A 15,134-nucleotide genomic window follows, 5' to 3' on the forward strand; every position below is an offset into this window, starting at 1 on the left:
CCACTGCACTCCAGTCTGGGTGACAGAGTGAGACTCCAACTCAAAAAGTAAAAATAAAAATAAATAAATTTTAAAAAAAATAAAGTAACTTCCAAGATATTTATCAAACTACAAAGGGAAAAATAATAACTTCATAGTGGAGACCACCTTAACCAAATGATCAAAGTTAACATAACCAGTGATAAGGATAGCAACATCATGTGTCCTCTGATATGATACACTGCAATAGTTTTCTTGTCAAAAATTATAACCTCAATATAATCATGAGAAGACACCAGGCAATTCCAAATTGGGGACATTCTACAAAGTAACTATCCAGTACCTACTGAGAGTGTTAAGGTCATGAAAGACAAGGAAAAAAATGAGGTACTGTCATTGGAAGAGACTAAGGAATCATGGTGACTAAATGTTTTATGTGATCCCGAATTGGATCCTGAAATAGAAAGGGAGTGCTAGAGGGAAATTGATGAAATGTGAATAATGTCTGTGGTTTAGTTAATAGTATCGCCCATGTTAATTTCCTATGTTAATTATACTATGACTACATAAGATATAACATTAGCTAAATGAAGGTTTTACTGGAAACTGTTTTTTTTCTATTTTTATATCTTTTTTCTAAGTTGAAATTTACTTCATAAAAAGTTTTTTAAAAAGAAGAGAAAGAAAGTCTGCCTCATTTTTTTTCCTGCATTATCTAAAACCTATCTCTTGAGAACAAAGCTTTCCTCTGAGCCCCCTAAGTGGAACAATTTTATTCTTACGTATATATTCCTCAGTGCCTGAAAGTGGAACAGGCATCCTATTTTCTCCCTATGCAACTTCCAGACAATTATTTCTCCCATATCACATGTAAAATTGTCTGCTCCTGTAGTGCTCAGGACATCAGACTATAGCATCCTCTTTGCCATTGTCTTCCTTCAACCTTCTGGTCAACCATCTGTCATTTGTTTAAGACTTTGGTCTTCCTCTCTGAACTACTGTCAACACAGATCTCTTATTGTTTTCCCCCACCACAGGCTCTCTTTCTTGACTGCCTCATCTCCAGTAGCTTTTCTCTAATCTACCTCAGGCATACTCCTAGGGTTGTACCCTAGACATTGTTGTTGATGCATGTCCTCTCTCCAAACTATCAAATGGTAAATCCCACTCTTGAATACAACTTTCTGTCATTCCATGTTCTTCTCTATAACAACATTCCAGTCTCTAGGATGTTCAAATCATTGTTTCCCCCTCTTTTACACCATCACCTCCTTTAATTCTTGTGCAATTTGGATTCCATGGTCCATTTTTAAAATCTTTTCCTTTGAAACCCTTCTTCCTCTCTCTCTCTCTCTCTCATTCCATCATATTTATCTGGAAAAATCTCAAACCCATATAAGGTCAACCATCTGCCTTCTCTGGATCTATACAAGAGCAGGTAACTTAAACTTAGGGAAAAAAATAACATATCTGGTATTTGGGGACTGGAGGTATGAAGGAGGATGGAATAACAAAGTAGACTGTCACATGAACGGAGTAGACATGTCACATGAAATTCATTAACTCTAGCTTCACTCAGTAATTTTACTCCATTTCACTCATGAATTATCCTTCTCAATATCTTATCTGTTCCACCCCACATCTCACTGTCAGCTGACAATCTCCTCATACTTGATTGAGAATGGAAAAATATTGCCTTTCATTTTCTCAATGCCAGATTTTCAAGTCTCCCTATATCTTTACCCATTCTTCTTTTTAAAAAATTTTTAAAGAGCACTTTCTCAATTATAACATTTTAAATCATTGACTAATCACTAACTGTTGATTCTGTATGCTCAGATACTATCCTTAGAATCTTTCTCAAGGACTTTATTTCTTCTGTCATTCCTTCTGTTTCATCTTTCCCTCTTCTACTATATTCTTCCTATCAGTATGCAAACATGGTCAATTTAAGAAACCCTGATCCCACAGCCTCATTTCATTGTGCTCCTTCTCAGTTTACTCAAGAGTTGTTGATAAATTCCATCTCTATTTCCACATCTCCATTTATCCCTGAGTCCAAAACAATCAGGTTATATCTCCACCATCATACCCAAATCATTCCTGTCAGGATTACAGCCATATCCACTGGTTCTCCTCTCATTTGACCTTTCAGCAGCAGTGGAGAATTGACTAATCTCTCCTGTGGAAAACATGTCTGTCTTGATTTCTATGACACCACACTCTTCATTTACACTATCTCTCAGATGTTCATTTATATCTACCTAAACTCTCAGTGACAAAGCTCCTCTGAGCTTTCTCCTGGGTCATCTTCTCAAATTCACAATTTCTTCTTAAGTAATTTTACCTATTTTCATGGCCTTATATTTATATACTAATAATTTCTAAATGTATGTCTCCCACCTACCTGCTCATCAAGACCCAATTCATATATACAATTGCCCATTTGATATGTCCCAGGATTCTCACACTTAGCATGTTTAAACTTAAACCTTTGGTATTTTCTTCCCAAACCTTGGTCCTCTCCTACGAGTCCCTGTCTCAACACAAGGTGCCACTATACTTCCAGTACATCAAGTCAGAAACTTGAGAGTCACCCTTGTTCCTTCCTTCGACATCTCCAACATCAACATGTTCTATTGATTTTCCATACAATATGTAGGTACAGACATATATCAGCGATAGTGTGGGTTTGGTTACAGACCACCACAATAAAGCAAATATTATAATAAAGTGAGTCACACAAATTTATTTGGTTTCCCAGTGAATATAAAAGTTATGCTTATACTATACTAGTCTATTTGGTACGTAATAGCATTATATCTTTAAAAAGCAAAGTTTATATCCTAATTTTAAACTACTTTATTGCTAAAAAATGCTCATAACCAACTCAGCCTTCAGTAAGTCATAACCATTTTGTTGGAGGGTCTTGCCTTGGTATTGATAGCTGCTAGTGACAGTTGCTAAAGGTTGAAGTGGCTGTGGCAATTTCTTAAAATAAGACAATAATGAAGTTTTCTGTGTTGATTGACTCTTCCTTTCACAAAAGATTTCTCTGTAGTATGTGATGCTATTTGACAACATTTTACCCACAGTAGAACTTTTTTCAAAACTGGAGTCGGGCCGGGCTCAGTGGTTCAGCCTGCAATCCCAGGACTTTGGGAGGCCAAGGCAAGTGGATTGTCTGAGCCTGCGGATTCAAGACCAGCTTGGGCGACTTGGTGAGACCTCGTCTCTACAATAAATCAAAAATTAGCCAGACATGGTAGCGTGCACCTATAGTTCCAGCTACTTGGAAGACTGAGGTGGAAGGATCGCCGGAGCTCTGTAGGTTGATGCTGGGGTGGCCGTGCGTGTGCCATGACACTCCAGTCTGGGCAACAGTGAGACTTCAATTAAAACAAAAAACGAAAAAAGAACTGGAGTCAATCTCTTAAACCCTGCCATCACTTTTCAACTAAATTTACATAATATTCTAAATTTCGAGTCATTACAACAATGTTCACAATATCTTCACTGGGAGGAAGTTTCTGTCTCAAGAAATTGCCTTCTTTGCTCACCCATAAAAGGCAACTCCTTACCGGGTCAGGTTTTATCATAAGACTGCAGCAATTTTGTCATATCTTCAGGCTTCACTTCTATTTCTGTTGCTATTTCCACCACATTGCAGTTACTTCCTCCACTGAAGTCTTGAACCCATGATAGTAATTGACAAGGGTTGGAATCAACTTTTTCCATACTCTGTTAATGTTGATATTTTGACCTTCTCCAATAAATCATGAATGTTCTTGATGGCACCTAGAATGGTGAATCCTTTTCAGAAGACTTTCATTTTAGTTTGCCCAGATACATCAGAGGAATCGCTATCTATAAATGTATTTCTTAAATAATAAGGCATGAAAGTCAAAATTACTCCTTAGTCTATAGGCTGCAGAATGGATGCTATGTTTTTAGGCATGAAAACAATATTAATTTCCTTGTACATCTTCATCAGAGTTCTTGAAAGGCTAGGTAAACTGTCCATAAGCTGTCATCTAAGCTTTACTGTTCCATTTACAGAGCACAGGTAAAGCAGATTGGCATAATTCCTAATGGCCCTAGGATTTTTAGAATGGTACATGAGCACTGGTTTCAACTTAAAGCCACCAGCTGCATTAGCCCTAAAAAAGAATCAGCCTATCCTTTGAAGTCAGACATTAGTTTCTCCTCCCTAGCTATGACAGTCCTAGACGGCGTTTTCTTCCAATAGAAGGCCATTTCATCTACATTGAAAATCTGTGGTTCAGGAGCCACCTTCACTGATGATCTTAGGTAGATCTCCTGGATAATTTGCTGCAACTTTTGCTGCTTTGCCCTTGCACTTTTCTGTTTGGGAGATTGCTTCTTTCCTTAAATCTCACGAACCTCTGTCAGCTTCCAACTTTTCTTCTGCAACTTCCTCATCTCTCTCAGCCTTCACAGAGCTACAGAGAGTTAAGACCTTTTCCAGATTAGGCTTTGGCTTAGAGCAAAGTTTTGGCTGGTTTGATCTATTCAGACCACTAAAACTTTCTCCATATCAGCAACATGGCTAATTTACTTTCTTATTATTCATTTGTTCACTGGGGTAACACTTTTAACTTCCTTCAAGAACTTTTCCTTTGCATTTACAACTTGACTAACTGGCAGAAGAGTCCTGTCTTTCAGCTTATCTCGGTTTTCAACATCCCTTCCTCATTAAGCTTTATCATTTTTAGTTTTTGATTTAAAGTGAGGGACATGCGATTTTTCCTTTCATTTGAACACTTGGCTAATTCCAATATTGTTGTGTCTCAGAGAATAGGGAGGTCCAAGATGGAGAGAAAGAAAGACAGGGAAACGGTCAGTTGGTGGAACAGTCAGAACACACACATTTATCGATTAAGTTTTCTGTTCTATACAGGCACAGTTCATGGCAGTTCACAACAATTAGAATAGTAACCTCCAAAAATCAGTGATCTCAGATCACCATCACAGATGTAATAATAATGAAAAAGTTTGAAATATTGCACAAATTACCAAAATGTGATGCAAGACACAAAGTGAGCACATGCTGTTGAAAATTGGCACCAATAGATCTGCTCAATGTAGGGTTTCCACCAACCTTCAATTTGTTAAAAGAATAAAAAATATATATATCGATGAGGTGCAATAAAGCAAAGTACAATAAACCGAATTATGCCTATATATTTTTTTACCTGGACTACTACAGTAACATGTTTAGTAGTTTCTTCATTTTTACTCTTACCTTGTCAGATCTATACCCAGCATAGCAACCAGAGTATTCACTTATTTAAAAATAAAAATGAAAAGCTTCTGTGGTTTCTCCCTGTGGCTTGAATGAAATGCAGACTCTGTGCCATGACCTGGGTGGCTCACTTGACCTGTCTGGCTCCTGCTGGTGTTATCAACTTTGTGATCTCACTTTTTTTTTTTTTTACTTCAACCTAAATTCACCAGTTCCCTTTCGGGTACTGAATACACTATCACTATTTCCTGAGCTGACAACTTTCTTCCCTGTTTCTCAGCATGGTTGGTTCCTTCTCATCCTTCTATCTTTAGTTCAAATGCCATTTTCTTGGAAAGTCAGATCCTACCTGTCATGATAACAAAAGAAATTTCTACCTCCAAGTTCCATTATTCTTGATCACTGTACCCTATCTCTACTAATGTTTCTTCATTGGAATTATTATAATCTGTTATCCTATATAGTTCTTTGTCAACTTGTTTGTTATCTGAATTTCCACATCTGTTCATGGGGCTGTATTTGCTCTATTCACAATACATGTCCAGAACGTAGGATAGTACTTGACACACGCTAGGTGCTCATTGTTGAATCAGTAAAAGAAAGCTCCTTTTCTAATGATAGGTATTATGAATACCTTGATATTTGTGCCAGGGTAATAAATAAACTCTATATTTGTGTTTCTCTAATGATTAGTAATGCTGAATATTTGCATTGACTCCTATTTCTTCTAACTGCTTGTTCAAGTACTTTGTCGATTTTTTTAGAATTGTCTTTTTCTTATTATCATATAAAAGTTCTTTCTGAAAGTAAGCTTTTATCTATTATGTTTCAGGTAAATATTTTATACTAAATCATCACTTACTTATAACTGTATTCATTATAAGTTGTGTCCTCTAACATAATTTTTAAAATTTTTATGTAGTTAAATCTATGGGTTGTTTTTTATGGCTTCTACAATTTGTGTATTGCTTAGAAAGGAGTTTCTATCACTAAATTATAATACCAACTTTCATTACATTCTAATTGTGTTGATTCTATACTATTTGTAAAATTGTCTATCCTTTTGAGACTGATTTTAAAGAATACTTTCATCTGTAGCTTAAGTTCTAAATACTAAGTTTCTGTAAAAATATGGGTCTACTTGTAGGTTCTTTATAGCATTCAATGGATCTATTTATAAATTAAAATGCCAGTAACAATTTGCTATTCCTACTAGTTTTGAAAATTTTATTCCTTTATCCCAAACTAATGTCAATTTTGGTTTCAATTTTTTCCCCAATAGTCATTTAAAAAGACATTTTTAAAAATTGTAAGCAGATAGTCTTTAAAATCTCATATTGCTTAATTTCTAATTTTACTACATTTTTCTCAGAGATTGTGGCTTTCTAGGATTTAGGATTTTTTTGGAGTTTACCAAGAATCTCTGAGGTCTTGGTCATGGCCAATTTTGTGGTAGTTTTCAGTCAGCCTTTTTAGTCAGTATTTATTTTAAAAAATACATGTTTTTATATGCTGGGTACATTTTATAACTGTGATTATATAATTATACTTAGTATTATTATTCAAATCCTCTTTTCCTTATGTAGTTTTGTGGTTCACTTGATCTGTTAATTTCTAAAGAGAATTAATTAAATAAAAGAAAATTTTGGCAAATCCATAGTTTATATTAGAGATTTTTAAAGTTTTTGTTCAGTTTCTATCCTATATATTTTCAATCTACTTTGATAAAGATTTGTTTCATGTTATCTTTTGGATTACATATTTTATCTGCAAAAACTATACTTTATCATGTTGAATGCTTTTCACCTTGAATGCAATTTGTCTCATATTAATATTGCTTCTTTTGTTAGCATTTGTGGATATTTTTCAATGCCTTTGTTTTCAACTCTTATTTTATAGACATCCCTTATAATATGTATATTTCTAGATTTGCATTTTTTATGCAATCCAAAAACCTTTCCTTTAATAAGAAAATTTGGCCTATATACCCTTTCTGTAAATGCTGATTTATGGGACTTAATATTTTGTTTTCTTTTTATATTTTATTGTAAAAATTCCACCTTTTTTGCCTTTTACTGTTATGATAAATTCTTTTGTATTTCTTCTCATGTTTTTATGTTACATACCTTATTTGTACATATAATTAACACATAATTCAACATATAATGAACACAATTATTTTTCTATCTGTATCTAGAATTCACATTCACTCATGCAACAAAAGAAAGAAGATGTTTATTGTAGTTCATATCCCTTTCCCTTCCTTGTGCCTCTTCTAAGCTAAAAAATCCTCCATGATTTTAATTAGGTCCTGTTGATTCTTATTAAAAAGCAAAACCAAGCACATATTTGATTACAAATGTCACCATCTTCTTTGTTCACAATTGTTCTGGTATTTATGTCTTCCACTTTCTTGTATTCATTATTTGTTTGGCTAGAGTTCATTTCATATAATTTATTTCAGTAAGGCTCTTAGAACTCACATAGAAGTGATAAATTTGACTGTGCAGGTAGCTTGTGAAGGATTGGGGGTCACATAGTACCCCAAATGTAGCATGTTTACTGGGGCACTTTCTGGGCCCCAGGGTCTTCTTAGTGAATCTCATGCATCAAGAAGAGGTTCTCAGGCTCTATCCTTGGAAACAAGGCCAGAGTCAGTTTTTCACTTTCTCTTCCTTCTTTTTCTGCTGTACTTGTTGGAGCTACACTATGTTTAGTTGTCTCTTTCCAGGCATTCTGCTAGATTTCTTACTGAACTGCACAGGTTAAGCTGCTTCTGAGTTAGCAGCTATTGCTACCCCATCCCATGCTACCCATGAGGAAGCAGAGTAAGCAACTATTGCTTCTTCTGAGTTAGCAACTTCTTCTGAGTTAGCAACTATTGCTACCCCATCCCACGCTACCCATGAGGAAACAGAGGCCCTAAGAAGTTAGATAATGTTTAACCAGTGAGGGCAAAGGTTATAGTTTGAACCCAACCAGCCTAAACCTAGATCCCCTGTCCTCCTAAGAGGGGAACATTGATGGTACTAAGTTCCAGTGATGAGATAACTAAGTGTAACAATTTTGAAAGGAAGGCACTAGTCAACTTTTATCTTTTATCAATTATTAATTATATTCTGAGAAAGATAAAAGCTGGTCTGGCATTCACAGGCAGGCCTTGGTGTTCTCTTATTGAAAGTAAACAATGTCACACAATGTCAACTGTGACAGCAATGGATCCTAACAAAAATGAGACCACTCCATAACATGTCTGAACACAGAAAAATACATGGACCTTGTATAAATCACAAAAATGATCAACACCCCTAAAATTCTGGCTAATATGAATAACTGCTAATTCTTTATCAATTACACCATGAGCTCACTCTGGTGTTCCTTCCTTATAGATGAGATTAAGATACCTAATTATAGATCTGCTCCTTCTTCCTGATAAGATCCAATCCAGACCACAGCCCTGCTTCCATAAACCTTCCCCTAAATCACCTGACACAGACCCAAATGCTATAAGCTCTTTCTGACATCTTACTAAGGCATGATTCCCCTTGGTATGGCTAAGGACTCTGGAATTCATTCTATAAGCAACAGGTATAGGAAATAATCAAATCTTTTAGGATACAGGAGTGACATAACCGAAGCCATGTTTTAGAAGGTTAAACTTGACAAAACATGTAAGACAATCAAGAGAAGAAGAGACTGGTGGCAAAGATAGTAATGAAGCCATTGCAGTAGTGCAGGGGGGTGACCAGGAAGCACAGAAGACACAGGCCATTTATAATTAAAGTGGCATGTAACAAATACTGACATGAGGGTACAGTGGGAATAAAAATGAGTTAACATACACTAGGTTATCTGCAGGAAGAATTGATAGTAGGTAGAAATGACAATATGGTTTTAACCATCAACATTATCTCACATTCAATAGGCAGGCATTCCTTCAGACGAGATTTGTCATAAGCTGTTCAATCTTATTGTCAACAAAATAGAGACAGGACTTTTATATCTATAAGTTCACTTTTTTAAGCATAAATAAGATAGAAAGTTATGAATAGGATGACTTTCTGTTCACCTTACCTGAATTATAAAATCCAAGGTTGAATTTAAGCCTGCCATATGGATAAGGGATCCATTTAGCCCTTAAGTATTTTTCAGAAGCTCCCACGAAGGGCATTAGAAGTTTTGTGAGCATATTGGAAGGCAAACTTGGGGCCTAAGTGTGCATATTCAGCAAACCTGCCTGGATTCTCAGCTCCAGAAAACTAAAATAGATAAAGATGTGCCCCCTAGGACCTAATCACAGTATTATTCAAATGGAAGTAAAAGAGATGCATGGTTCCGATGGCAGAAATGAAGAAAACTTCCCAATATTGTAGTTGACAGGCTGAGCTCAAGGTGGTGTGCAGTAGCTCAGAAACAGGCTCTGTCTTGGAATGGGCATGGTTCCAGGAGCTTTTCCAGCTGAGGTTTTCAGAATGGAACCTCTCTTCCCCTCTCCTAGAAACAATGTTGGAAACTGCACCTAGGAATAGAATACAGCTGGGAGAGGTCACAAAAGTTCAGCTACCCTACAATAAGTTTAATTATGGTACTAACCTAGTGACCCCTTGTTGGGGGTGGGGGGAGGGAGGAAGTTATTTACATATGCTAATCGGAGAGAAAGCAGATGTATCTCCTAAGCCTTTTTGGGGTTTTTTTTGGGGGGGGGAGGGGGCCTTTGTGTTTGTTTGTTGTTTTTGTTTTTGCCTACTCTAGTCAAAATTTAAATCTTGGTAGGAAGAAACAGAAGTCAACTTTGCCCAAGTCTTTCTTTCAGCTGAACCACCGTCTTCAGTGGCCCTTTGCACAAGCACCCTGTATTGCTACAGTGCTCACCCCACCCCCTCAGATATTCCTGACCTTCAGAGTTATACACCATGCCTCTAACTTAACTATTTTCCCTAACCCCTAGTGACTGCATCACTTGTCTCTGTGACTTAAACTTTTAATGACCCAAGCCTCCATCTATAAAACGGGAATGATATATTCTAAATAGGGTTGGCCTAAAAATTAAATTAAACTATATCAAATATGCCTAATACTGTTTCTGACACTCTACAGGTTCAAAATTACACTCCACAGGTTGTAACTACTTTATTTGATTAAAATAACCAAGCACTTTGTACTGTTTAATCCTATATTCAATGTATAATCTATTATTCTAAATGGTTACTAGACATGAACTAAAATTTTAAATGTTCAAAGTATAGCCAATTCTTATATCTACAGAAAATCTATAAAATAATGCCTTTTCTTTTTTCTTTTAGAAAGCAGGAGTTATTGAGAGGACAGAAAAGCTCCCACTGTGAGTGGGGATCCAAGGGGGTTGCCCAAGAATGCCTTTTCTTAGCACCCTTATACAAAATGCATGCGTTCCACCTCACTCACATCCTTCTCCAGCCTCCTCACTGGTTAAATGGATTCAAAATTCAAATCTGTCTCCACATTCATCCAAAAAACACACAATGAGAAAGATAACCTCACTCCCCCATCAATTACCATTTAAAATTTAAAATGCTGGGCATTATTTTATCCAATGTTTTAAATAACTAAGTGCACAATATCCGATTTATGATTTTTTAAAAAGGTTCACTATTGCTTCCGATCTTCCATCTACCAGTAATAATGAGGTCATCCTACAAGTTTTATAAGTAGTAAATAATAACCAAGGCCAAAAGTAATGGTGAGAACTACACCAAGGTTAAATGACCATTTCTACCCTCTACTTTCAGGCTCAAGAATCCTAGAACTAATTCTAAATTGTGAAATTGGAGTCCGTCCCCAGCCGGAGTAACAGGCTTAATGCATCATTAATCTGTTCTGCTATCAGCCGTGCATTGAAACAGTCACAGTCATTCAGTACCGCAGAAGTACATTCCAGAGGTCTTTTCATAAAAACCATCCTGTGTGCTCCATCTGCATGTGCAATCTGCTTGTGTATTTTCAGCCAGCTTGCATGGGCAGATTAATGCGTACAATTAGAAAGCAACCTCACAGGCATTCAATAAACTGCCTTCATTATTACACTCAGGAGAGTCCCTTTGGATGTCAATAAAAGCCTAGTTTTCTGCCTGTTAGCTAAATAATTGACAACACTAAAAATAATCAGAAGCAAATGAACGAAGTCAGGAACAAGGTGCTAAGAAAGAGCACATTAAGATTCTCATGGTGAAACCCCAGGTGGCTATCATAAGCATTTTCTCCAGCAACTTGGATTTGTAGTCTGCTCAAGTCCACGGTTGCCCTTCTCTACAAAAAATAAAAAAAAACTTTAAAAAATCGTTCCTGGCTTACAGTTTGAACCACATATCACAGCATGCGGAAACTAGCAAGGTACTGACTAGTTTGAAAGAATGTCTTATTTATGTTTCTATTTTGTGTTCCTTCATTTGACAGCTTCAGGAAAATCTAACTGAGGGTGGGGGTAGGCAGTCTGGTGGGTCTGGTGAACGCTTTGTGCTGTTAAAAATCCTGACAGCTTTCCCAGACATTTTCTCCACCACAAACTGATTCTAAGAAGGTGTGATAAAGACTTGTAATACAGAGGACCCATCTTTTCTAAGAAGTCCCTATTATATGTCTAGCTATATAATGGTCACTCATTTCATGAGCTATTGGTCTTTTAACTGCAAAAGTAATTCAAAACACAATATTCTTTTAAAATTAAAAAAAAAGAAACTCATGCATATACCTTTTCTTATGTTTCTCAATATGCTTTAAAAATCAATTTGAGAAACTTCTCATTTTTAGTCAACTTCTCTTTTTCCTGGTTAACTGGGACTTTCACGATAAGCAGAAGAACGAGCCGGAATAAAATGTGCATGTAATTGAATTCAACTACACTGATAGTGCGCCAGGTGGCTGAGGGCAATTTTTTTTTTTTTTCCGGGTAAGAAAGGGGTGATTGATCTTTTGTATTTAGTAAAACACAAACTTGAGAAACTGGAAGACTATGAAAGAAAGCAGCACTACTTCTAACGTCTTTTAAAACTCCAAGAATCTTTCATCCTTCACCTTGCCATGTTTAGAACTCTCCAGAGAATGAACCTGTTCGACTCCACTGTCCTCTACCTAAGACCCCTCACGGGTAAGTAGGTATTTCCTCTTCTAATGTAAAGCTAGAATGCCACAGAATAAACTCTAGGCTACTAGTGCCCCCAGCCAGTCCGTTATCTTTCTCAATTCTTCAGACTGAGCCTAGCAATACATTCTCATTATTTCTCTATCCCTGAAGAGGGAGGAAATGACACATTAACATCCTTAACTAGTACCTCCCTCCGCCATTTCTTTCTTCCAGATAGTCAAATTCTCCTGGTATGTAGCTGCCCATCAACTTTCTTACACCCTATGCCAGCCTTAGAAGAGTAGAGAGAGACAGGCTATGGATTCTGTAACTAAAATGGCAGTGTTTTCGCTAAGGAGGATGGCATCACTCAACACTTCCATCCCTATCCAGTCCCATCTCCCATCCATTTTCTGGCCTGGGTAACAGAAACCAAGTAGCTAACTTGCTAAGTAGTAAAGTTGAGAGTTGGAAAACTTCTTTTCCGTTCCTTCCTCTGAGACTTAAAGCAAGAAGGAGCTGCTTATGACACAGGCAGAAAAATGTCAGTGGTATGAAAAGCCAGAGGGTACTATGTCTAGAGAAAGATTGTGTTCTAGGGTGTCACACATATGCTTATCCCTACATCAGTGTGATCTTAAATTCTATAAATGAGGGACAACAATGGGGAGAGAGAACAGGAGGCAGGCAATGGAAATTTCATATGAAAATGAGATGCTGGGCAACCCCTTCGGGCCCCCTCCCACTGTGGGAGCTTTTCTGTCCTCAATAAATCCTTCTTTCTCACTTAAAAAAAAAAAGAAAGAAAGACAGAAAGTGAGATGCCAGACTCGGTGGCTCAGCCTGTAATCCCAGCACTTTGGGAGGCTGAGGTGAGTGGATTGTCTGAGCCTACAGGTTTGAGACCAACCCGAGAAACTTGGCGAGATCTTGTCTTTACAATAATCAAAAATTAGCTGGGCATGGTAGCACGCGTCTGTAGTTCCAGCTACTTGGAAGGCTGAGGCGGAAGGATCGCTGGAGCCCAGCAGGTTGACACTAGGGTGGCCGTGAGTGTGCCACTGTACTCCAGCCTGGGTGACAAAGTGAGGCTCTAACTCAAAAAAACAAAAAACAAAAGAAGGAAAGTGAGAGACCAGTTACTAGTGCTGGTAGGACCAGAAATTTGTATACAGTCTCTATAAAAGAAAATGTGTATTATCTCATTCAATAATGACCTCTGTAAGAAGTATCATTTCAAGTCCCTGTGTTATTTACATAAGATTTTTTAAAAGTTATTGCTGAAGCCTATAAGATATATCTTATCGTTTCTATTTTTAATTTCTTTTTTAACAGTAAAGTTCAAAGAAGTTTCACAGGGAGCTAGGACTTTGAATTCATATCTGCATGGTTCTAATTCTACCACATTTAGAATTATCATAGGGCCAGAAATATTGTTCTTTGTTTTTATCTTCTTTCAATTAGTGTGCAGGAAATCTAGATACCAAGAGTTAGGACGTGAGCTTATCTTTAAATCCTACATAACAGAGATTATCTACATTATAAAGTATGTTACAGTTTCCCTACACATATTAACTACTGTTATTCACAAATCATACTGGAAAAATTACATTGGTATATGACCACACATTGCAAGTTTTGCCAATACCTGCTAAATGATTCCTCAATTCTTATCTAGAAAAAACACAAGCGTATAATAGTCCCAAACCCATTGGATATATCCCTAGTTGAGACTATGCTTGGGTATTTCAAACACCTTCTTCCTTATATTAGTAACTTAGGAATCAACATAATCAGAAGTACTCTGGAGCACCAAAGAATCAAGCCTTCTGAGTTATTTTTGATGGGGAATTCCTCAAATTTAGTAACATCATTGCTAATCAGTTGACTACTAAACAATACTTTGGTGAGTACAGATGTCTCCAGCCTTAGATCCTCACTTACATGATGACAGAGTTCAAATACATAATTAATAATTACAGCCAACAATTCAATGCCGGATGTTTTGAAAAGTTACCATCACCTGAATTTAAAAGCTGTATGAACAACATGCCCATAAAGGTACAACGTTCTGAAAACATAAACTTACTATTGGTGATGCTCTCTAAATGCTTCTCTTCTGAGGTTTTCTTGAAGTCGTCTTTTCTCCTCCAACTTATTGCTCTGAAATTGAAAACATCAAAATGTAACCTATTAAGGAAGCTTTAAGCAGAATCATGATGTAAAGTTACACAAGGTCCAAAATCTTTAGGTTCAAGCAGCCTGAGTAGTTCCATATGGTACCCTGCCAAGGCTGCAAGATGGTTCTTACCAGACGTGGTCACTACATTGAAAGCCGGGAGCTCCAAGTTCTTTCCATAGTGCCCCTCTGCCAACTTCATTGGCGTAATCACAGAATCTACAGTTCACATTTATATTCTTTAGTTCAAATGTATAGCAACACTTCTTTTGTAAACAGTACTTTCAAAATGTTTTAATGAAAACATGAAATTTCCATACCAAGTATGTTAAATTAAAAGTATAATAAATGGTTAAATAGTTTATACAAAATTCATATATATATATATATATATATATCCACATTCTAATAAAATATTCAGGAAAAGATCTTCAATAAGCCAAACCAACTCCCTTCTGACTTAGAATCGGATGCTTAAAGTTGTTGAGGGACTGAACAGCATATGTCATTAAAAAAAAAAAAGAAAAAAGCCATCCACTTGAATAGAAAAGAGGTTTTTTTTTTGTTTTTTAATTAGCTGTTTGGAGAGCCTAGAGACAAAGGGTTTCATA

General features: G+C 36.6%; 1 protein-coding gene across 1 annotated transcript in view; it reads right to left on the bottom strand.

The window, feature by feature from the left end:
• Nucleotides 1-15,134, bottom strand: part of EPSTI1 (epithelial stromal interaction 1) — a 108,670-nt gene that overhangs the window by 53,769 nt on the left and 39,767 nt on the right. Inside the window, exon 6 of the mRNA XM_021717880.1 lies at nucleotides 14,434-14,507. Coding sequence (XP_021573555.1) covers nucleotides 14,434-14,507 — 74 coding nt within the window. The remainder of the gene's footprint in view (nucleotides 1-14,433; nucleotides 14,508-15,134) is intronic.

The sequence above is a fragment of the Carlito syrichta genome, unplaced genomic scaffold (assembly GCF_000164805.1).
Source record: "Carlito syrichta isolate Samal-C Ts95f unplaced genomic scaffold, Tarsius_syrichta-2.0.1 Scaffold311455, whole genome shotgun sequence".
NCBI classification, from domain to species: Eukaryota; Metazoa; Chordata; class Mammalia; order Primates; family Tarsiidae; genus Carlito; species Carlito syrichta.